A 24,556-nucleotide genomic window follows, 5' to 3' on the forward strand; every position below is an offset into this window, starting at 1 on the left:
GAAAGCGGCAGCACTTGGATTTGGACCCAGGAGTCCTTGTTGATTCTCAGACACTACTGTGTCTTCCATGTTGTCTCCCCATCAGACTATGAAGTCCTCCAGGACAAGGACCACATCTCATTTTGGTTTGTGTCGCCAAACCAGGGCCGAATGAATATCTGAGTCGGTTAATCCACTCCAAGGTACTGCACCTCTGCTGACAAAGACCCTCACCACCAAGACACCCCTCGACCCCCGGGGAGCTCCTCCCTTGCCCTTTGCCTCAGCCCCATTACAGCCATTTGTCACTACCTGAGCCAGCCCCACCCTTCCCGAATTTAGCTAATCCGAATCCATAGCATGTCATACACAAAAGTGGCCGCATGGTGGCAGTAGATGCCCACGCGTAAAATCTGGGCTAGCCTTTCCTTCTGAAGAATTATCTATTCTTTTGCTTCTCTTCCTCCAGGCTTTTGTTCAAGAACTTTCCATCCATGAACCAAAATAATCTCCACAACAGCCCCTTGACAGAAGAGTTGTTTATTCTCTTATAACCAAGAGAGCATATTAGTCCTTTGCTTAAATAACCTTCCATGGCTGCCCAGTGTTCTTGGGAAAAATCACATTCCTTACCTGCATAGTCTAAACCTCACCCAGTGGACCCTTGAATCAGACTACTGGAGTTCAGATCCCAACTCTACCACTGTGTGACTTTGGTAGATATCTCTGGCTTCTCCTGGACATCCATGTGCTCGTCTGTAAAACAGGGTAATGAAACAGAACCGAGCCCCTTGGGCTGGGAATGAGGATCACATGAAATAAGGTGCCTCAGCACGCAGTTCTGTTTCTCCTCCTGAGGCCACCCCCATAATCCCAAGGATCTCGTCCCCTTCTCTCTCACCAATTTGTCCCCTTCCTCTCCCTGGCTCCCATTCTCTTCTTGCCCCCTTTTCTCACTCCCACTCTCTTTTCTTCTCTCCACCTTTCCCCTCCCACTTTCCAAACTCATTCCAATAGTCCCAACTCTTCTGATTTCTCTTCTCTGGGGACTATGTTCAAGTTTTCAGAACAAGCAGCAGGAACCGTGACATTAATTGTTACGCAGAGGGTTAGAAGTTCCCCAAGTTCAAGTGGACGACTGTTTGGTTCCTCTCTGTACCCCGTCCAAGGGGGCTTATTCAGGTGAGAAGTGGTAGTGGCTCGGGGCAGCAGTGGAGGCAGTGAGAATGTCCCAGACCGAATATGTTCAAAGGTAGAGCCAATAGGACTTGCTGAGTAATTAGAGCTGGTTATAAGAGAGAGAGAGAGAGAGGTCAGGAACACAGCCAAAGTTTTAACCTGGGCAACTGGCAGGCAGGAGTTGACTTTTACTATGAGCTGGGGAAGCCTGCATCCAGGGAGGGTTTGGAGCGGAGGAACAGAGTTCAGGATTAGTCATGTTAGTTCTGAGATGTTGAGTGAAGGTGTGGAACGAGGCAGTTGGATATTTGAATCTGGAACTTGAAGGTCTGTATCAATACTTTAGAAAATCATTGGCATGTAACAGATGATATTTAAAGCCATCACCATGGGAGCGAGATGGAGTAGAGAAAGGATCCGAGGACTGAGCCCCGAGGTCCAGGAGATGTGAGTACCGGGCGAAGGGAAGTAGCACAGAGTCCTGTCGCACAGGTGCGAATGGGGCTTTACTGGGGAGACTTAGAAGCAGAGGGGGCGGCGCTGAATGAGGCATTCGTGGTCCGTCCAACCTCTCCTCAGTCATCATGTGGTGAGAGGTGCTGGGGTCACAGAGCACAGCTGGGAACATCCTGAAGTGTGCTCCAGAAGAGGAACCCCGCCACCGCACCGCCACCACACAGACACACACGCTCGTGCACACGCACAAAATCTCACTATTCTACTTTTTTTATGAGCAAGTGTGAGGTCAGTCTTGCAAGTAAAGAAAAACTGGTCTGAGCTCAGACACCAGGGGAATGGCTTGCAGCGCTGAGGCCACCTGGGGACCCTGGGAAGTGGAGGCCACGTGGAATCATTTCTGCTTCGGGGAAGGGAGCTCCCCCTGGAGCTCACTTACTGTCTCATTGCTAGAACCTGGAGTGAGTCCCCAGGGCCTTCCAATACAAATTCTTTTTCCAAGATCCATCCCCCTGACCTAGGGGCTTACCAAGCATAAGCCTGCCCAGTAGGAGTAGAAATCAACAGGGTAGAATAAAAAAACAGAGGAAGAAATCAACTGGGCATATAATGAGACTACCACCATTTGTGGACAGTCCTGCAGAGAGATTGTAGGAGGGAGGCCTGGAGTAATAGTTCAAAGCCCATCATGGAGGCCTGAGCCATCTGGTCATAGAGTCCCTACCAAGACCAGGGACAGAGCCCCAAGTTCAAATGGAGGAATAGCCTGAAGCCAGTGGATTTGCTCCTGCAGCAGCTGTCTGGGCTTTTTGACTTGCCAAAGGTGTTAACCCAGAAGCAGCAGGAGATATTGGCCAGTACGAATATTCCCCTATCTAGCCAAGAAATAGTCCAAAGCTATGTGATTATCCAGCATAACCTGAGCTAAGGCATCATGATAATCTTGGCAGTGAGAACCCTGGCTGTCCACATAGTAATTCCCTTCAGGATAGCTGAGCAGTTGTGGATCATGATTCTACATAGCTATGGGAGGAAAACTTACATAAAATGATGAAATCTATGTACTTAATACCCAGGAATACCCCATCAGTGGCACCAGAGGCCAGGGTTGAGGGTGTTGCCTTGCCTACAGACCTTAGATTACCTTGAGGGTTCATAATGACATAATGTCCAAGAAGAAAGCAAGGAAAGATCTGTATCCAGAGCACAAAACAGTCCTGGGAATATAAAGCGCACTGCTCAATATTCTGCTACTGGGCCTCGACACCATCCATGCAGAAGGTGGAGGCCCAAGGCACAGCAGTCGGTGGCTGTGGCCAGCTAAGAGCAATGCCCTTGCCATTGTCAGAGTGAGGCAACAATAAAGTCTCTCATAACTGGGTTTGGTGGGTGAGGGCAGGGTAGGAGGCTTATGATCACTACTGTGATAGGTTTGCACCATGGGCCATGGCCTGCCTGGGCGCTTGCTTGAGGCTATTCGGTCAGCATTGCCTGTCTAGATCTGGAAGAAGAGGCAAGAGGTCATTCACCGCCTCCACCCTAGTCTGTTTTCTGAGATTGCCTACGTATGTTCTTACTAGATCAGCTGGGGTCTTTCGTGTGCCTGGGATAAGATGATCAGTCCTTTGCCCAGAGTACTATCTCCCATAGGAACCCAGGAGTCTCCATTCTGCCCAACACATCAGGTGCACCCTTTTGCCCTCCTAAGTACCCACAGAGGTTGATGAGGAAGCAACTGATGTAATTGCTCCTTGAGCCAGCCATACCGAGGGTCGATTGTACCCACCACCTGCATGTGATAAGTGTGGATTCCATGTTGACAGGGCTCACAACTGGGGGGCAGTGCTCTAAAGATAATTCCATCACCAGATTGTATCATGTCAGAAAATTCCAGCACATGACAAAGGTGCTCATCAGAGCCTTAAGAGTCAGTTGGTATCTGCTTGGTGGAAGAGAATAGGCACCCCATATCCTAAACCAGGTCTGTCGTGGCCCTGGGCCACCATGGCAACCAATTTGCTGATTGTGAACTGGTCAGATCGACAGGTCATTCATTGTGCCACACCTTGAGCCACCTTGAGCCACAGGCCAACATTACTGGCAAGTAATATATACTCCGTTGGCACCAGTGACTTCATAGGTCAAATGGATCTTCACTGGGCCACCACAGACCTCCATGGTGCTTTCGCTATTGTAGCAGGTTCAGGCATGGATCTAGGGCACCAAAGTGGAGGCGATAGGCCACACAATCTTGGTCAGCTTTTCATTCCAGATGCTCTCTTCAAGATGCCGTGCCTTGTTGAGAGTTTGTTGATATGTCACGTGCAGAGGAAGTTTGTGGCTGAATGGCAGTATCTGTTATAATGATACAATGGTTACTATGTGGATATTCTCCTAATGGGCCATTTCTGGGTGGTCCAATGGCCTAATCATACAAGCAAAACCATTCGTAATGGCCTGTGAAGCTGTGGTAAAGGGACTATGGGCCCCTGGAAAAAGGCCTTGTAGAAAGAGCCTCCCTGAGAGGAGGAGTGACCCCTTGTTACAGAGCCCAGTCAGCCCTAAACCAGCCCGAGACAGCCCCACAAAAGGAAGATGGGGGGAATGAGCACCTCAACATCTTCCTTTCCTCTCATCTTCTGCCAGGGAGCCCTGTCGGCCAAGTTCAACTGGAAGCCACAGGGCAAAGGGATCTGATGATTCAGTCCACTCAGGTTGTCCCCCTCCCCCGGCAGAAAAGGCAGGCGAAGGAAGGAGAGTGGACCTGGAGGGGCAAGTAGAAAATGTGACACCACCAGGTGGCGGCGGCGGCGGGGGGGGGGGGGGGGGGGGCGGGTGACGGGGGGGGGGGGGGAGGATTTTTAAAAAGGAGGTCACAGGAGTCCTCGCTAAGAAGGAATCATTTAAGTAAAGCTCTGAGGGGCTGTGGTGACCCATCTAACCCACAGTAATCCACGAAGTCAGCAGTGCTACTCTCCCCATTCTACAGATGAGGAAACTGAGGTCCAGCAGGAGTAAATGACTCAGAGTTGTCCGAGATCTCACAGCCGAGAGTTGACAGAATTGGGATTTAAAGCAAGGCAGTCAAGCTCTGAGATCCTGCTCTTCAACAAAATAGGATATCGGAGAGTCATCATAAAATGAGAGGGCAGAGAAAAAGTCAGGACATGTAAGGCTGGGATCAACAATCACAGATATGACATGTTGAGCACTGACTGTAAATGAGCCACCGTATAAGGTGCTATGGGCGGATGGGGGCAGTGTATACAGATGGACAAGATACTGTGATTGCCTTCAAAGAGTCTATCATCTAGTTGGAGGGTGGGAAAGGGATATAGAAATGTGTACAAATTAAGTATCAGCAGATGGACACATTTCACTGTAGAACTACAGATTAAATGCTAGGAGAATGCTAAGGAAAGACATTCGGTATAGCTGGGCTGAGCGAAGCTTTCTGGAGGTGTTAGCTTTGGAATTGTGAACAGCAGAAAAGGGAAATCAAGGGATCCTAGGGGAAGAAACCATGTGAGCAGGAATGTGGGTGCATCTGGGGGATGGACAGTCATCTGGTTTGGTTAGAGTTCTTGAGACTTGTGGGGCAAGAGAGACTTGAGGCATCAAGTCACAGCGAGGCAGTGGTTTCCTTTCTAATTCCTCTAAAGTCTCAGCTTGGTGCTAGCACATCTTTCAAATGCTAACACTTGCTAATCTCCCTTTTTAACCTAAAATTCACAGGCTCACGTCCTTCAGAGGGCAACCCTGGTCTGGTTGGAACTTAATGGAATTTTGGTTTCCATTGTATTTTGACAGTTAAGTTCTATTTCAGGCAAATGAGACTGTTTTTTAACTTACAGATACATTATTTATTTTCATTATCGTTTTTCTTTGTAGATTTAAGGAAAATAATGGTTAACTTAAAGAGACAATGTTGAGCTGAATTTTCAGGTGGTTCAGGGCTATAGCAAAAATCGCAAAGGTGGTACCCTAATGACTGATGTTTAGGATACTCTGGCATAGGGTATATAAAACATGTGAGGATGAGAAATGGGGGGAAAGAGGGCTGGAAAAGGGGTCAGATTAGGGCGGGCCTGAACACCACAGTAAGGATTATGGGCTTTATTCTGTCAACCACAGAGAGACATTGGCTCAAGAACAGGCACCGAATACACTCAGTACCATGCTTAACGGGGCTTGCTCTGGCCTGAGTACAGAGTGAAGGAACACTGGAGGCTGGAACAGCACTGGGGAGGCCACTGTAAGACTCGGGGTGAACAGATATAGCTCCCTGGACCAGGGCTTGATTGAGGGGTTGAGGTAGTCCAGCTAAGGGAGAGAAAGGGCCTGGGTTTTAGAGCCCCTGTCAGATTGTACCTAGGGTGCTTATCTGGCTGACCTGGTGAATAGATTTCTTTTCCAGAGGTGAACTTTCAGCCTCCAATCCTCCTCTCCAGTGTGATTTATTAAAAAAAATCCAATAGTCTCTGATGGGTTTTACTGAGCAAAGGTAACATCGGAAGAGAGCCGGCCCACCCCAGTCTCTCTGACCTCGTTAGGGTGAAATGGAGGTACAGTCAGAGTAGATGGAGAAGATGGAGTCACGCCCCCTCAGCCTGTGCTTCCTCATGGAAAAAGCCCTCCGTCCACTTGACCTCTTGTGGTGATTCATTTTATTCCATATGATGAACATCTGATTTTCTAAGACCTTCAGCTTCATTTCACTGAACATAAGTCGTTCAAGGATCTTGTCCTGGAGAGCAAAGCAGGCATGAAGTCTCTCCACTTCTTTTGCGTTCATGACGTTGTTGGTGTTGTTGTTGGGTTTGCCTTCAGGGGGCTTTGGTTTCTCTTCCTTTTCCTAAGCTCCCCATCACCCAGGAAAGAGGAAAGTTTCATTAATAATGATAACCCCTTCCCATACTGGTTGATTTATAAATATCACCTTAATCAATTCTCACAACCAGCCTGCCAGGAGAGCATCTTGTATATATCCTGTGGGTGAGAAAATTGGGGCTCAGTGAGGGAAGGTCCCTCTCTCAGCATCACTCGGCCAATGGGAGAATAGCCACACTCCCAAAACCTACAGTTTCCTTTGGTTCATAGGAGTAAATGAAATAGTCCACTAATCTGTACTTACAGAGGACATAAAATCCTTAACCCAAATGTATCTGTGTCTCCAGAGCTTATGCTTTTCCCAGCGTGCCTCAGAGTTTTATCAGGCCCTGTGAAACAGGAGTCCCCAACCCCCCGGGGCCATGAATCAGTACAGTCCATGGTCTGTTAGGAACCAGGTTGCACAGAAGGAGGTGAGCGAGCAAAGCTTCATCAGTATTTGCAGCCACTCCCCAGCCCTAGCTTCACCGCCTCAGCTCCACCTCAGATCATCTAGTATTAGATTCTCATTGGGACACTGGTCCCTGGTGCCAAAAAGGTTGGGGACCACTGCTGTAAAATCTCTAGCTTCCAAGTCTGTGTCTCACAACTTGTTTTTATCTTTATAATCCTCATCTGCCCCCTTACCCAGTTAATAATAACACTTTTACCTCTTCTTTTTAGATTCAGCCGCAAACTCCTAGTCTATAAAACCCTTTAAATAAATATTTCAGACATGCAAAAAAGTAAATATTACAACAAATACTCCTGTTTCTTCACCAGTTTAAGAAATAAAATCTCACGAAGGTAAGTAATTGTGGATCCCTCTCCCAGAGTGTTCTCCGCCCTCTCTGAACCTCATCTCAACTGCAATCCTGAATTTGGTCTTTACTTTTTCCATGCATTTCTTTACACCAGTGGTTCTCAGTGGGAGGCTCTTTTACCCTCCCAGGGGACATTTGGCAATGGCTGGAGACTTTTTTGGTTGTCACTAAAGGGGTGAGGGGTGCTATTGGTATCTCATGGGTAGAGGCCAGGGATGCTGCTAAATATCCAACAATGCTCAGGACAGCCCCCACACAAAGAATTATCTGACCCAAAATGTCAATCATGCAGAGGTTTAAAAATCCTGCCTCAATATACTTTCACTATACACGTGTATTCATAAATAAAACAGGCTATTTTTTTGCATGTTTCACTTTATATGAAATATGCTATAATCTATGTATATCTCTCCTATCTTCATTATTATATTTTAGAGATGTATCTATGTTGTTTGTGTATCTTTAGCTCATCCATTTTCATTTTTTTTTCCTTTAAATTAGTTGATATGGTTGCCAAAGCATGTTGATATCGAACATGAAGTAGGAAAGGCTGGGGTAGTCCCAATTTTTCAGCTGAGGCCACTGAAGCCTTGTGAAGACCATGCTTTGTCCTCTGTCACCCAAGGGTCAGCTGCAGAGCAGGGACTTAGACCAGAGCTGTGGATTCCTCAGTCTTGCCCCATTATCCTGATACCCACCCTGTCCCTCAACCTCCAATCTAGTTCTAAATACCCCATCACTCTCAGCTGAGCTAAAGTTCCTCTGCTCACCTGCTTGGGCTCTGGGGGGGTGGGCTTGACTTCTTGCTTGACTTCATGCTTGACCAGCCAGTTGCTAAGCAACAGTAGAAGGAATAAGAACCCAAACAAGACTGGCTTATAGCTGATCAGCCAACCCACCAATGTTCCTATGGTGCCTGAGGAATCAAGCATCCCCTGGAGACTCCTAAAAAGAGACATAAGTTCTCCCATTACGGCTGGGTGGCACCCAGGCCCCAAGACCCAGCATCAGTCCCCCCTCTAGGACAGTTGCCTCCATAACAGGAGTCATGGCTGCCCCCTCCTCTGAGTTATGACCAGCCCCCAACCCCCAGCTGCCGCATAACAATAGTATTAACTACTCCTGTCTTAAGCAATCACTACTATGTGCCAGACTTTGACAGGCAGTTTGCAAGCATCATCTCATGATGTCCTCATAACAACCAAGTGATATAGGCCTTAGTGATACCTTACTCATTCAACAGTACTTCTGGGCCTAGCTGCTGAGAATAAAATAGATAGCAATGCAGAGCCTTTCCTTCATAGTAAAGAAGACTGCAAAGAAGAATTATTCATAATTTGGAAATAAGGTAAAAAGATTACTACAAACTCATCAACAGTTATATTAGAATATTACCAAACTGGCCTAACTGTTGGTTACCCGATGCTTTAGGGGAAGGTAATTTTGTTTGACTTACTATTTAATATTGATTAGGGGTCCACTCTGTAGCCAGATGTTAAATTTTAAAAAATGGTTAAGCTGCTCTAGCAATTCTGGATATATACTACTGAATATATATCCCAAAGAACTGAAAGCAGGGTCTTTTATTTATTTATGTATTTTTAGGCGAGACAATCCTTGGTTGACCTTACAGATTGCAAGGACCTTATCAGCTTACAATTCCTTATTTTTTATTTTTTATGCCTATAGCACCTAGTGGTCCCACGTGGTCTCCCATCCAAACACTAACCAGGCCCGACCCTGCGTAGCTTCTGAAATCAGATGGGATTGGGCATATTCAGGGTGGCATGGCCATAGGCTTAAAAGCAGGGTCTTAAAGAGATATTTGTACATTCACGTTCATAGCAGCATTATTTACAATAGCCAAAAGATGGAAGTAAATCAAAAATCCATCGACGGCTGAATGGATAAGCAAAATGGTGTATATACATACACCGAAATATTATTCAGCCTTAAAAGGGAGGGGATTCTAATACATGCTACAATATAGATGACCTTTGAGGATAATAAGTGAAATAAGCCAGATATAAAAGGACAAATACGGCATGGCTCCACTTATATGAGGTACTTAGAGTAGTCAGATTCATAGAGAGAGAAAGTAGAATGGTGGTTGCCAGGGGCTGAAAAGAGTTCTGGAGTTTGCACAACTATGTGAATGTACTTAACACTAGTGAACTGTACATTTAAAAATGGTTAAGATGGTAAATTTTATGTTATGTATGTTACCAGAATTTAACAAAATTAGTTACAGGCCTATTTGATTTTACTGTGGTCCGCTTTCTTGTGCTTCACAGGTGTCGCATTTTTTACAGACCGAAGCTGAGACCCTCTACCAGCAAAAAGATTATGACTGGCTTTATTGTGATACTTGCTTTATTACAGTGGTCTGGGACCGAAACTGCAATACCTCCAAGGTATATCTGCATTTCTGAAAAAAAGTGGGTAAGTTGCAAATGATTTTTTTTGGGGGGGGGCAAGTAGATGCAAATTAATTCTGATAGAAAAGATAATATTTACAGTTTTATGGCCTCATACGATATTAACTATTTTTTCTTATTTAACTTTGCAGTCTTACTCCAGCATTCTGTTTTCCACTGAGCAATGACTATATATATGTTTTTCGTATTCTCCTTTGAATGAACTTTATCATCCTGCCGGTTCTCTCCATAGTGAATTAAGTAAATCTTTGGTATATGTTCACTATATTGTATGAGAGTTCTTTTGATCAAATATCAATTTTAATGGCTATCACATTCTAATATATTCAACTAGTCACCTTTTTGGCCTTTAGGTTAGTTCTCCTTCATTGTTATTATACATAACCTGAGATAAACAACATTGAAGTTAACTCTTTGTATACATATATATTCCAGACAATGTTTTCCTGAAAGTGAAATTGCTGGGTGAAAAGATATATATATTTTAAAAATCTAATTTTAAGTTTTATCAAATTATTACATGTGCAAACAAGACAAATAGAACTACAGGGTGAAAACGAACAAGCTTCAATCTCCTGTCTCACCGCTTCCCATCCTCAAATTCTATGACTCAGAGAAGCAATTCTGCTTTATGTTCCTTCTGGTATTTATTAAGCATGTATAAAAAATAATATGCTTATACTATTATTTCTTGATTTCTCAGTTTTGACATCATATATTATCCCTTAATGATGGAAGATGAGGATTTCGCTCCCATGCAGAGCCTCTCCTTCCATAAATCACTCTCATCCTCTCCTCCTCTTCCTCCACAAACTTGCTCTTTTCTCCATTCTATCACTTTGGATAAAACAATATTGTTTGTTATGCCAGTGTAGCTCACAGCTGAGCCATATATAGTACTATGATTACACTTTCTTTTTTGCAGTTTCTAGTTTCCCTGGACTTAATTGCCTCTTTTTGTTGTTTAGATCAATTTCATTGAGGTACAATAGACGTTAAATAAAATACACCTATTTACTTGTACAGTTCCATGAGTTTTGACGAATGTATACATCACCCCAATCAAGATATAAAACATTTCCATCACCCCTAGCAAGTTCTCTTCTGCTCTTTTGCAGTCAACCCTCACTCTCCAATCCCAGACTGGATTCTATCACTAGAGATTAGGTTTACCAGTTCTCGGACTTCATGTAAATGGAATCATTTTTGGAAAATTATGCTGCAAAGAGACAGACATGTAAAAAAGCAATTATAGTTCTCTCTATAGAAATCAGCTTGAAGAACACAAGGCCTGTTCCGGTGTGGAGGCAGTGAAGGATTCCTGAAAGGATTAAAAAATAAACCACCACCACCATCTGCAGCATTAGAAAGAATAACCGTGTTGTAGAAACAGGCGTTCTGTGGCCGGCGGGGAGGAGAGCATAGGGAATGGAAGAAGGTGCGGACGAGGAGGCATAAACAAAGCTTGGGAGGCAAGAGCAATCCCGTTGGACTCAACTCTGGAGATCCTAACGTCTATCCATTTTATTACTACGAAACTTGTTTGCTACTATTTCCCCAGTACGAGCAGGGAAGTTATGAATAAGATCTACCAATTACATTGTAGTGTTTTCCCCTCCCTAGACTGTACACTCTGAAAGCAAGAACTTCGTAATTTAACCCTGTTATCTAGGAAGCATTAATAAATAGTGATTGAACTGGTGAATGAGTGGATAAAAGAATGAGTGAATGAATAGATAAATGCATTCAAGCCCCTGACTGCAAATGGTCACCCTCGGGGCTGCAGTCTGGCCCAGGCGCCCTAGGCCCTGGAACGTGCTGGGGCCAACTCCAAAGGTTAAAGAGACGCTCTAGGAAAGCACCGCGTTCTTTGCCCTGGCGCCGCTCTAGCCTCGGAGACTCCGCTCTATGGCAGTGTGGGAGAGGGCGGGGCCGTGGGCGTCTCGGGCTTTTTTGTCCGGACCCGACGGGAGCGCGCCTAGCGCGTGCGTACGCGAGGGCGGTTGGCCGCGCGCGGACTGTGTGAAGTGAAGCGAGGTGACGCGGCTCCGAACTCACGCACCTACCAACTGAGCGGCCCATAGGCCGTCGGCAGCCAGGCGCCCCGAAATGTTGTCTGGAAAGAAGGCGGCCGCAGCGGCGGCTGCAGCGGCGGCGGCTGGGTCGGAGACGGGCGCTGGGGCAGCAGCCGGCGCTGAGAACGGCTCAGAGGTGGCCCCGGCGCCCGCGGGCCTGTCGGGCCCTGCAGAGGCCGGGCCGGGGGCGGTCGGGGAGCGCACTCCCCGCAAGAAGGAGCCTCCGCGGGCCTCGCCCCCCGGGGGCCTGGCCGAGCCGCCGGGGTCCGCCGGGCCTCAGGCCGGGCCTACCGTCCTGCCTGGATCTGCGACCCCCATGGAAACCGGAATCGCAGAGACTCCGGAGGGGCGACGGACCAGCCGGCGCAAGCGGGCGAAGGTGAGGCCCGACCCCCTCTCGCCAACCACAAATCCCAGTGCCTTGCTCTCCAGAGGGGGCTCCCCTCGCCGCCCCGGACTAGGGCCTTGAGCCCCACGCCCCCCCAGACCTCCCCAGTCAGTCGCTCTCTCCACCCCACCTCCCCACTAGCTGGATGGGTGGGTGGGGTGAGGGGAAGGTCTTTGCCTGTGTCGAATGCGGTCTTTGTGCGGGGACCGACGGTCCTGAGAAAGGCAGCCGATCGCAGGGCTACTTTACTCATTACATCTCGTACACCTTTTCATTTTCTCGACTGGAAAAAATGGCTCCCTGACGTGGAGTTACAGATGGCGTCGTTGGAGACGTACATCACTTGTTTGTCCCCAGATGTGACTGGAAGCTGCTCAGCAGTATTTATGGAGTTTCACCTGGGGGCACATTGAGGCTGTAGGGTGATGCTAAAGAAATTGCCTTAGCCAGGGAGACCGAAATAAGGAGCAGTTTTTCGAGTCCTTGCTGTGCGCTAAGATTTTTCCTCTTTTTTTTTTTTTTAATCCTCTCAACAATCTTTTGACGGAAATTTTTACAGGTGAAGCTGATTAAGAGGGTTAATATCAATTAGTGTGAAAATATATGGGAAGAAAAACATTCGTCACAGGGAAATATATACAGACAATAGCTGCCTCAATTCTCAGGTGCCAGATGCTGTGTTTAGAGCGTAAAAAACGTTTTATTTTTGCTAAACACCAACGAGCAGGTATTGTTAGCTCCATTTTAGGAATGAGTAAACTGAGGCATGCTATTTAAGCAACCTGCCCAGAGTCACACAGCTAAGAAAGTGGTGGATTTGGAATGTAAGCCCTACCCTTATGTTGTGGAGTATCATCAGCCTCTGAAACAAAGGACCACATGGGACACCTAGTCCATAGGGTACTAGGGCAGTACTAGGGCACAGACTTTACACTTGGGCATTTTCTTGAGATTTCATGGTCCAGTTAAATGGAATATATGTACATATAGTTTTGAATAATTAAATACTTAAAATCATGCATTTACGTAATTCATTTATATAACAAGTTTTCTACCTGTATATAATTTTTAAGTTAGCATATACCAAATAAGTATGTATGAAGAGCTTTTTTTTTTTTTGCATGTGTGTGTGGCTTAAGCGTTATTGTCTCAGTTTTGGAGACTAGAGGTCTGAAATCAGAATGTCAACAAGGTTGGTTCTTGCTTAGTTAGGCCTGTGAGGATGAATCTGTTCGGTGCCTCTCCTCTTAGGTTCTGATAGCCTCAGAATGAGCAGTTTCTTGAGATAGTATTGCCCAGGCCTGAGAGCCCTCAGATTTAACTGCCCACTTGAGAGATCTCTCCAAGAATAATACCTGTGCTAAATAAAAGGAGAAAAGGCTTTTGGGGGCTTTCACCAAAGCATGGGTTAGAAAAGCACAAGAGGTTGGTGACTCCCAACTCTCAGTAGAGGGCAGAAGCACAATGGGGTTTTATTTTAATATTTCAATAGAAAGTGTGGCCAGAAACCATGTGATAAGATTTTTTAAAACATTTTTTTTTTTTAGATAATTTATATACCAGAAAATTTACCTTTTGTAAGTATACAATTCAGTGTTGTTTAGCATGTTCAAAGTTGTGCAGCCTGCAGCACAGTTAATTTTAGGACATTTTCATCACTCTCAAAAGACAACTGTACCCATTGGCAGTTATTCTCCATTACTCCCTACCCCAACCCCTGGCAACCGCTTACCTTTTTCGATCTATGGATTTGCCTATTCTGAACATTTTATATAAATTATGTGTGGCATTTTGTGTCTGGTTTTAGCATGTTTTCAGGGTTCATCCATGTTGTACTTGCATTCAGTACTTGATAACTCTGGGGCCAAATAATATCCCATTGCATAGATAGACCACATTTTGTTTATCATTTGATGGACATTTGAGTTGTTTCCGCTTTGGGGCTATTATGAATATTGCTGTTGTATGTACAGTTTTTTGTGTGGATGTATGTTTTCAGTTCTCGAGTATATACCTAAGAGTAGAATTGCTGGATTATATGGTATCTCTGTGTTCAACTTTTTGAGGCACTGCCAAACAGTTTTTCACAGCAGCCACTCCATTTTACATTCCTATCAGTTGTGTATGAGGGTTTTAGTTTTTCCGTATCCTTGTTGACACTTGATACTGTCTTTTAATTATAGCTATCCTTGTTAAGTGGTAATCGCATTATGGTTTTGACATGCGGTATTAACCCTAACGAATAATGATGTTGAGCATCTGTTTTTTGTGTGCTTATTGGCCATTCGTATATCTTCTTTGGTGAAATGTCTGTTCATGTCCTTGGCTCTTTTTTAAATTGGGTTCTCTTTTTATTGTTGAGTAGAGTTCTTTATATACAGTGATTACAAAAGTTTTTAATTTTGATGTCTTAATTTGTCTTTTGTCCTGTTTGCTTCTGGTATTATATCCAAAAAATCATTGCCCAACCATTTTCTTCTAAGAGTTTTGTTTTAGCTCTTGCATTTAGTTCTGTGATCATTTTGGAATTTTTTATATGGTATAAGATACAGGTTTAACTTCATTCTTTTGCGTGTGGATATCATACCCAGCATAGTTTGTTGAATAGTATTCTCTCCTCCTCTGAATGGTTTGCACCCTGTTGACTGACCATAAATGTAAGAATTTTTTAACGAACTCTCAGTTCTACTGCATCGATCTGTACAGTATTTCTGTTCTTATGTCATTACCACACTGCCCTGATTACTATAGTTTTGCAATAAGCTTTGAAATCAGAAAGTGTGAATTCTCCAACTTTGTTCTTTTCTTAAGATTGTTTTGGCTAGTCTGTGTCCCTTGCATTTCCATATGAATTTTAGGATCAGTTTATCAATTTCTACAAGTAAAGCACTTGAAATTCTAATTGTGATTGCATTAAATCTGTAGATCAATTTCAGGACATGCTGTAAGATTTCTTTGAAATTCTCCTGTTTTATTTTAATTCCTGTTTTTCCATTGTGATTAGCTCTGAAACTCTGAAAAGTTTCTGAAAATGGGTTATGTGTTTATTTTGGGGAGCAACTAGGAAGTAAGGAACTGGGGGGACAGATCTATGCATAACCAGTCTTAGAAGCCAGAGGACACGGACACAGATCATATGGGTTGAACATGCATAAGAGTAAAAAGCAAGCCAGGTCAGTGTAGACAGGCACTCAGGAGTTCCGAGGCACATACAAGAAATACCTGTATTTGTTGGCCTGGGCGCTTATTCGGTTTTGAGGATCCTCTTTTTAAAAATGACACGTTTATGTCATCAAAGTTAGGTTCAGGGTATTGGAAGGGGTCCGTGCAAGTTGAGGGTCCCTGACGCTTCTTTCATTAGTATCCAAATAAATTCACCTCTGAGTATGCGTACATTCATATTATGGCAAAATATTTAAGCTTTGAAATTGGTAAATTGGGTTGGGATTTTAGGAACACCACATAGCTTCAGGAATGGTGGCCTTCAGTTGGGCCTTAAAAAAAGGGCGGAATTTAGAAAAGTATTCTGGAAAAGGATGGATTTATTGCAGTTAAATCTTCAGTGATTCATTTTTGCTAGAAAAATAAACCCTGCCTTGTAAGGTTATTAGGTTTAGATATAATGAAAACAAAATGCTTATTGCAGTGTCAGGTGACTGGCAGTATAAAGTACTACCAATGAAGAAAAAGAAGTGAAAAGTGCCTGGGATATAATACAAAGTGTTTTGAGAAGTAACAAGGAGTCCAGAGTAGACAACTGAATGTTAGGAACAATGGGCAAATGAATTTAATTGAAAATGAGGTTTTTCTAGGATCAAGATAAATTGGAGGAATCAGTAGTATTCTGGTTGTAGAGCTGTGTCTAGGTTGTAAAGAGCTAAAAACTAGATGTTATGTACTGTCTAGTATGGAGGCCTCTAGCTACATATGGCTATAGAACACTTAACCTTGTGACTAGTATGACTGAGGAAACTTAATTTTTAACTTTAATTTAAAATTCAGTAGGCACATGGCGAGTGTTCAGTAGCCATCCGTAGCTAAATCTTCTACCTTATGGGAAGCACAGATGCAGAACATTTCCATTATAGAAAGTCCCATCAACCAGGATTACACTAGAGTAGGAAGTGCAGATCATAGTGGTATGAGAATTCAGGGGAGGAGGAAGATGTATTTGTAAGTTTGGAATAGTTGGGGAATAATTTAAAGAGATGGTTGGATCCTGAATTTTAGGCATTGGACTAACAGAAAAAGGTTGGAGTAGCTTTTAGGAAGTTTAAGGATGGGTTAAATAGTATTGAGGACTTTTTGACTAGACTAGTGTTAGATAATGATTAGAGGTAGGTTTAATTAGTTAGAGCTAGAGAGTTTGTATGCTGGTTTGAAAAGGTTGGCATTCATCTGTTAAACTATCTGAAAATATCAGAAAACTATCTGAAAATCTGGCAGCTGTACCCTAAATGAATTAAAAGGTATAAAGATTAAAGCAAACAAAAAGACTGGAGCTTTAAGGTGATTGGGAAGTGAATGAATCATTGTAGCAAGGGTGCGGAAGAGAAGTGAGAGACTAGAGATGCAAATTTGGGAGTTGCCTGTCCCTGTAAAGGTAAGGATAATTACCCTCCTGACTCATATCATCCAATTGGGACATCTTTGTGTCCTTGATCTTTAAGTGCATAGTTGTAGAACCCTTTTTTACAAAATAAAATTTTATGACAATACCAAAATAAAATACTGTTTGCCTGTTTTATATTAAGAGGTAAATTTGTAACATTTATTTTAGTTGTCTTTGAGAAAATAGGGCTATTTTGATAGAGCCAAATTTGAGAATGGAGGTTAAGCATAATAGTTGTAGTCTTGTTTCAGCCTTAGAATGTGATTTTATTTCTATATTTTATTCTTGAAGTATTTTAACGATTTAGTATTGATTGATAAATATTGCAAAGGGTTGTTTTTGTTTGTCTAGCTTTCTTTGCCATCTTAGGACACACTCTCAGTTGAACAGAGATGGCAGAAGAAATTTCATCTTAGGTCTCCCCAAAATTGAGTTACCCCAGGCAGTATAAGTTTATGTTTTGGTAGACTTAAAAGGGTTATGGTTTGGATAACACATAGGAGTGTGTATTTATTTATTTTAAAAATATATTTAAAATTAATAAATGAAATCCCCCAAAATCTTAGGTTTCTGTGGAACAATATTGTTGTTTTTCAGTACTACCTTTAGATATTCTTGCTCCTACCTCTAGATATTTTTCTAATCTTTTTTTTTTTCCTGAAAACTAAGAACTGTCTAGACTGGTCTTTTCCAAGTGTATTCCTTGTTAATAGTTATTATGTCATCAAAACATTGGATTAAACAGTGATAAAAATTGTTTTTGCTACAAAATTGTTCAGTACTTTTAATGTGTATTATGACTCTGGAGGCCTATAAAAGTTGCAGCGTTTCCCAAACTTGATCTTGGATTCCTTTTTCCTTCAAAGGGCATAATGTCTTATGGAATATCCTTTGGGAAAAGCTGAACTACTGCAGTAGAAAGGATCTTATATTATTGTTTGTGTTTGTCTCAGAATTTGCACATTGCCGAGTTGTACAGTCGGCACTTAAATGATTATTGATTGAATGAATAGGATTGATGGTCATGGGATTAAAGACTGAGCCTTTGGGATGGGGAGGAGTTGAGCACTGTTGAGGGATAAAAAGAGAAAGGAAACTGCATACTATAAGAATATATTACATTTTCTGACCCCTCTCCCTCTTTGATTTTATTTCTATATTTGAAACTTTCTTTCCTTCTTGTTGCTTTTTCTCCCATTGTCCCAAGATCTATTCCTACTGGGGTTTGTTGTTGTTGTTTCTTTCTTTTTTTCTTTTTTTTTTTTTTTAGGCGAGGCAACCCTTGGTTGACCTCACAGATTGCAAGAACCTTGTCATCTTATGATCCCTTATTTTTTTTATTTTTTTACACCTACAGTGTCTGGCCTTCCTAGGTGGTCTCCCATCCAAGTACTAACCAGGCCCGACCCTGTTTAGCTTTCAAGATCAAGGGGATCAGGCTTGTTCAGGGTAGCACAGCTATAGACTGTTTCTACTGTTTTATCTTAGCCAAGTTGGATACAGTTTACAATTCTGGGGTTTTTGTTGTGAAGCCTCTATAAGATGGTCTTCCTGCTCAGAATCTTTTGTTTGCAGTTTGAATTTCCGTTTACCAGAAGCAGAGAGACATTCATTCATAATTATTTTCTCCATTTTGGCATGTACTTAGTGTTCAGTATTTGATAGATGAATATATCATGTGTTAAATAAGATTCTTAGAGCCTGGGTCAGAACTATTCAATTTATTCTTAATTTTTGTTTCCATTTTCTAACCCAATCTCTTTTCATTGCAACTTTTACCTCCCCTAGCCACTTACTCCTCTGCCCCCTAAATCCTGTGGTCATGTCATTAAAAAAGAAAGAATAACAGACAAATAAAAAAGCAGCCAGCCATCTAGAGTTGATTCAAAGATATTTCAAAAGTTAAAATAGCTTACATTCACCATAATCCACAGGATTATGGTGAATGTAAGCTATTTTAACTTTTGAAATATCTTTGTTCATTTCAGAAATATCTCTGTTCATTTCAGAAATCTAATAAATTAGGTATTTTATATGTGGAAACCATGTTGTGTTTGTTCTGTCTCCACATCTAAATATTTTTGTTTCATTCATTTTATCTTTTCATTGGATCCAAAATAGAGAGCTATTGTTTTTTTCTGGCTTCCTGGAATCTTTTTTAGGGTAGGACTCACAATGACAATTTGACAATGTTCCTAAATTGATAACTATTTGTAATACCATACTACACATTTTGGCAAACGGGTCCTTAATTATCTTCCCTGTCCTATTTCTTTACCTCTAATAAAACATATACTAAGATTGCTTCCTCTTTCTCTTTATTACTTGGTTCTCTCTTTTATAACTAGAGTGTGAGTTAGTAAAACTGGTAGCCTCCATTTCCATATCATTCTTTAGTTTGTTGTAATAAGGATTCTTTGCTCTCATCATTCAGCTCTCTTAGGTCATCAATTATTTTTTTAAGTAAATGTACCTTTTCATAGATTCAGTTTGACTGTTGCCATTTGCAACTTTTATTCTCTGTCTTCCTCCTCAATTCCCAGTTTGGTTTCTGGCATTCTTCTGCTGTTTTCCCATGAAATAGTAGAAGTACAGGCTTGGCATTAGATAGACTTGTTATTCTAGTTAGCTATATTTTTGCCTAATTGGGGGTTATTTTAGTTTTTTGTTGAAAACTTCCATTATGTGAACATGATCGCACAAACACATTTTAAAAAAGTTTTAAAAAAGTTTTTCAGAGTTACAGAGGGCCTCAGAGTCATTGATCCGAACATCAGTGCTATGATGTAAAAGTTACGTATTGGGCTAAATTTGAACAAACACAGGATTGTTTCATGAGAGATTTTCTTTTTAATAGCTACATATTATGAGCTAGCTTGTTCCTTATTATTTGCTTATTTCCCTTAAAATTTGAAGTTAAAAAGCAATTCACACACTGGCGGTTCCAAATTGAGTCCCTGATTTTAGATATTCACTGTATTTAGCTTTCCCTGGTATAATCTCTGTATAGGTAGAGTACAGAGAGATGGATGAAAGCTTGGCCAACCTCTCAGAAGATGAATATTATTCAGAAGAGGAGAGAAATGCCAAAGCAGAGAAAGAAAAGAAGCTCCCCCCACCACCTCCTCAAGCCCCACCGGAAGAAGAAAATGAAAGTGAGCCTGAAGAACCATCTGGTAAGTTGTAGTAACCAACCCAGTTTTGTTTTATCTTAGAAATAAGAATAAATGGATTTATTCCTATTCTGCAATGTTATTTGTTTTTACTTTTGATTTATATCCTAATATTGGCCTTCTGTGTCTTGGTGTGTGTATGTGTATGCATGCACACACACACGTACATATGTATGTGCATACGTACATTACTGATACTCTTTTTATGTGTGTCTGTACATATATAGGAGGAAGTAAAGAAGGGGATGGAAGGATAGTGGCACTATAAGACATTTGGACAGTTGGAGAAAATAAACAGAGAAAACATATAGAAAGCGAAATCCAAAGATTCAAACCTCTCAGTGATAACTGTGATTCAGATTTTAAATATAGGATGGTTCAGAAATTATTCTGGCTAAATTTTTCCTTTACTAAATAGTTAGATAAAACTTTCCTGGTGTGGATCAGTTTTGAAAGGGATCTTTTCCTGGTGACAAATGTAAAAATATATTCTGAGATCAAAAAGAAAAGTACTTGTAATTGTTTAGTTATTGGGCCCTCCAATCAGAGGAATGGTAGGCTATGAAGAGATTCTAAATTCACACAGTCTTATGACATGGACAGATTATTGGCATCTATAGTATTGGTTTCAGAGCTTCAAATACCTTTAAAGAATTTTCTCTAATGTAACCTTAGCCTGAGCCCTACTTAGGACACCCAGACCAATCAGGAATACCCATTTGTCTTAGACCAAACAAAAGTAGAATCTTAATTAATTTTTCATATCTTCTGCCTTAATAGCATTTCATTAACTTTTGACTTTGAATTTTTATTGCATTCTTGTCCTTAAAATACTCTTTATATTTCCAATAGCTCTAGCTAGGCTCATTCACCTCACTAGTTCTTTTGTCCTGAACCTTTAAAAAAAAAAATGTTTCAAACTCCATCAGCTGTACCTTGGATGACTTTCATAGGTACCTAGATTAAGGTGTACTTCATTTGATAAGTTTTTTGTCTTTTGTTTTAGCCCCTCTGTCTCTCTCTTTCTTTTTCCCTTTCTCTCTCTCTCCCCACCCCCCACCCTCTCTTAGGTTTTTTCTTCTCTGCAGTGTTATGTAAATCATCAGAAGTTATTTTATTTAAGGAAAAGGGATTCATACTAATGTATCATTTGAGAGGATTACAAATCACGTGTTAATTTAAATTTAGACTATACCAAACATTCTCAGTTATACTTTAAAAATAAAAATTTATAATTTACAGTAATTTTGATAAATTGTAATAAAAGAATAACATTTGAGGACTTTTAGAAAAAGATAGATTCTGGGTTTGGTTCTTCTCAGGAATTGGGTTTTCTTAGAATAATTTTTCTAAAACTTTCCTTAAATGACTTCTTGGACATTTCCTTATTGGGAGTGGTATATTACCTTGGGACTAATGTCCCTGAGGCTAAGATAATCTTTTCTTGACCTCAACCTTTACTCTTTTTTATGTTGATTTTTTCCCCCAGGTTTTCTAGACTTGTGTCGAGCTCTCTTCCCTTCTTTCTGTCATTACCTCCAATTTTTCTCTTGACTCTACTTCTTTTCTCTGTATTCTTTGGTTCTTGCTTTCTTTTTTCCTACCTGCGCTATAGACTTGCCAATAACATACATGGAGATAATCCTTTTGATAGCTTTCATAGCTCAAGAGACTGCTGATATCTTAGGTCTAGGGTACTAAGTATAATTCAGTAGATGATCTGATTTCTCAAATGCTGCTTCACCCTCTTTTTTGATATGATTGTGAGTGTTTTCAGTAAATAACTGATTTATCATAGTACCCAGTTGATACATGCTTTCTATGTCCTTTGAAAAATTTTAAACTGAGTCTTGGTGCTCGTGTTTTTCTTTTTCATAAAAACGATCAGTTGATTGGTTGGTTATTTATTTATCTTTACCATAAATGTCAGGCACTCTTCCTATAAAAAATAATATCTTAGCAAAAGGATTTAGGATTTGGGAAACTGTCTTTATGCTATTATATTCTAGTTAATTTTAATCCAGTGGTTTACTTTAATTATCTTAGTGCTTGGAGGAAAAGTTAAAGTTTTGTTTCTTAAGTTTAAGATATCATCAATGTTTAAAAATGTGTTGATAACAGCCAATACTTACAAATATGTTATATGTGGTTATGAAAATAAAGTTATTCTTTTAAAACTTTAAAAAAAAAAACCCACAAAACTCCAGGGTGCATTAGGTAAGTACTTTCCCTGGAAAAGTAGTGGGAATGTATTGGTTTATATAATTTAGGAATAGATTAGGCCCTGATGGTGAATCATAAAGTACTATCAGTTAAGTTCAAGTATTTAGAAACTGTCCAGGGTTTCCAAATCTCTTATCAGAACCAGTTCTTTCACTTGAGTTTTCACTCAAAAATTGACTGAAAGCCCTGCCATCATGATATCTTAAAATCTTGAGAGAAGATATGAGTCTGGCTCTTAACCAAATCTTTTCTTCATCTCAATCATTTTAGGTAATAACAAGAAATTAACCTATTCTATTAAATGGTGTACCCACTTTTAAATTTGTTTAGAAAATTTTGCCTTACTTTTCACAGTGTTAATCTTAAGAAAAAGAAAATATTTGTTAATTATGATGACTCAAGTTACTCTGAAAGCTCAAGGTCTTTGAAGTCAGTGGGTAAAATGATTTATCTAGAGAAAATTCCTCTGGAGGGTTTTGAAAGGAAGCCAGAAAGGAAGGTTGGAGCCTTGGTTACCAAGCTAAGGATTTGGACTTAGTGTCCTTTAAGCATTGAGAGGAAGGTGGGGTGGCGGGGTAGGGAGGATGCACTGAGTTTGTTTTTGGTTTTGTGGGGTTTTTTGTTTGTTTGTTTGTTGTAAGTGAAGGATGTTGTACCAAAATACACATTTTGGAAAAACCAATTTGATGTGATCTACAAGGATGAACTAAAGGTGTAAAGAGAGTGGGATTGGATATATGACAGGCTATTTTGTAATCAAGTTTAGTGGATTTGGGTCAATGGGAAAATGTTCTCAATATCAAAGCTGAATTTTTATGGAAAAGAGGCTTGAGTTTTATTGTTTGAGTTTGTTTAAGAAGTTCTCTGTTCTGGCTTAAACATTGTTTTTAGATTTGTCAAGTTTTGAAAACTTAATGTGGCATATTGTCCTGGGATATTCACATGGGTGAATGTTGTATTTTTCATACTAAGTTTTGCAGCTTATATTTAAAATCTACTTAATTTGTTAAACATTTCCCTGTATTTTTATATTTGCCATACACTCTGAATATATTTGTTTTAACTAATGATGGTTTTATTTGTTTTTATAGTAATTTTCTTTAAAGAACAGGTTCTCCTTGGAATTGTTTGCTTATTAAGTAGTATGTCGTAATAGTGGAGTGTCTGTAAAATAGTGTAAAATTTTGGCGAACTATTGTATCAGAATAATTGGCTCAGTTACACTAGATTATTTCTCAGGATTTAGTATATTAACTGATTTGCTAACACTCAGCTATTTTTATTTCCATACAAAAATATGATTTTCCTCTGCTGCCTTTTAGCAGTTGGAATTTTCCAAAAGGACCTCACCTGTTGTTCCTGGATTTAAATTTCATATTGAACAACTGTTTAGAAACTCTGGTTTAGGAAGATATATTTTCTTTTATGTTAGAAGTAGCTTAGTTTTGTATAGCTTATGACTTTTATAGAAACTTTAAGATAAATGAAATTTGTAATGGGCTATTAAGATGCCTTTCTCAACACTTTAAGTTAATAGATTTCTCAATAGGGACATCAGAAGTATGTTTAAAAAAAAAGCATGTGTCTGTATATGTAATATTTTTCCAAGCTCAGCGATGTGCTAATACTCTGTAATGAAGCTTAAAGTCTTCATTAAACCATTGGTTAACTCTTCAAATTGATTTTGGTAGGTATGGTTATTAGATAGGATTAGCCGATCAGTGACAGCTCTGTTATAATCTACTTTATTGAATGACTGTGGGAAAAATCATTTTATCTCCTTATATTCTTATAAGAATTCTTGTAATACAAACAAAGTACCTGTGCTCCTCTGTATTGTGCGTGGTAATTTTAAATATCTGTATCTGAAAAAGTTATAGGCTAGTAAATAACTTATAGAAATCATTGATATGAGAGATTGGTATGATGAAAAAATTGTATGGTTTTAATTTTGGGACCCTGTTTATATAATAGTCATACTGTAGGTTGAAAGTATTTTTAAAAATCCCATAAAGGGAGATGCAACCTGAATCAGTAAGAATACTAAATTATAGAAAATATATACAATATATGCGTATAGGTGAAAGATTTTAGCTAAAAATGTAATGAAATTTGATTACAAATACTTTGTAATGAAAATGTTCATATGACAAAAGATCAATGACCAAGATTTGATGAATTGCTTATTCAGTATAGCAAAAATCTAAAAGGCAGAATCTTTTGGACTGTCTTTAGAGCTTGGTATGATAGAATTTGACCAGATAGATTTTTTCTTTTAAGAGAAAAAATCAGTGGTTCTGATTTTGTGTAGTCATCCTTATGTTTTCATAGTTTGTTAAT

General features: G+C 40.6%; 2 protein-coding genes and 1 pseudogene across 3 annotated transcripts in view; 1 reads left to right on the forward strand and 2 right to left on the reverse strand.

Moving 5' to 3' along the window:
- Positions 1 to 5,788: 5,788 nt before the first annotated feature.
- On the reverse strand, positions 5,789 to 8,278 carry TEX46 (testis expressed 46). The gene is made up of 2 exons (XM_016149183.2): positions 8,078 to 8,278; positions 5,789 to 6,361 (listed from the first exon to the last, which is right to left on the reverse strand). The coding sequence occupies exons 1-2, from the start codon at positions 8,276 to 8,278 to the stop codon at positions 6,164 to 6,166; spliced, it is 399 nt and encodes a 132-aa protein (XP_016004669.1). The 3' UTR covers positions 5,789 to 6,163.
- Positions 8,279 to 8,987: 709 nt separating this feature from the next.
- LOC118605260 lies at positions 8,988 to 9,106 on the reverse strand (annotated as a pseudogene).
- A 2,605-nt stretch (positions 9,107 to 11,711) lies between these two features.
- KDM1A (lysine demethylase 1A) overlaps positions 11,712 to 24,556 on the forward strand; it is a 52,982-nt gene continuing 40,137 nt past the window's right edge. For both annotated transcript variants that reach the window (XM_016149308.2, XM_016149310.2), the window contains exons 1-2: positions 11,712 to 12,199; positions 19,831 to 19,996. In XM_016149308.2, the coding sequence (XP_016004794.1) occupies positions 11,855 to 12,199; positions 19,831 to 19,996 (511 nt within the window). In that variant the 5' untranslated portion in view covers positions 11,712 to 11,854. The remainder of the gene's footprint in view (positions 12,200 to 19,830; positions 19,997 to 24,556) is intronic.

This window comes from Rousettus aegyptiacus, unplaced genomic scaffold (genome assembly GCF_014176215.1).
Source record: "Rousettus aegyptiacus isolate mRouAeg1 unplaced genomic scaffold, mRouAeg1.p scaffold_m13_p_1, whole genome shotgun sequence".
In the NCBI taxonomy this organism is placed as follows: domain Eukaryota; kingdom Metazoa; phylum Chordata; class Mammalia; order Chiroptera; family Pteropodidae; genus Rousettus; species Rousettus aegyptiacus.

Excerpts from the sequence above, each read along its gene's own strand:
- TEX46 (XM_016149183.2), bottom strand. The coding sequence starts at position 8,278 with ATGGGAGAACTTATGTCTCTTTTTAGGAGTCTCCAGGGGATGCTTGAT. Across the intron at positions 6,362-8,077 it reads CCCCCCCAGAGCCCAAGCAG|GACAAGATCCTTGAACGACT; the intron begins GTGAGCAGAGGA and ends TTTGCTCTCCAG.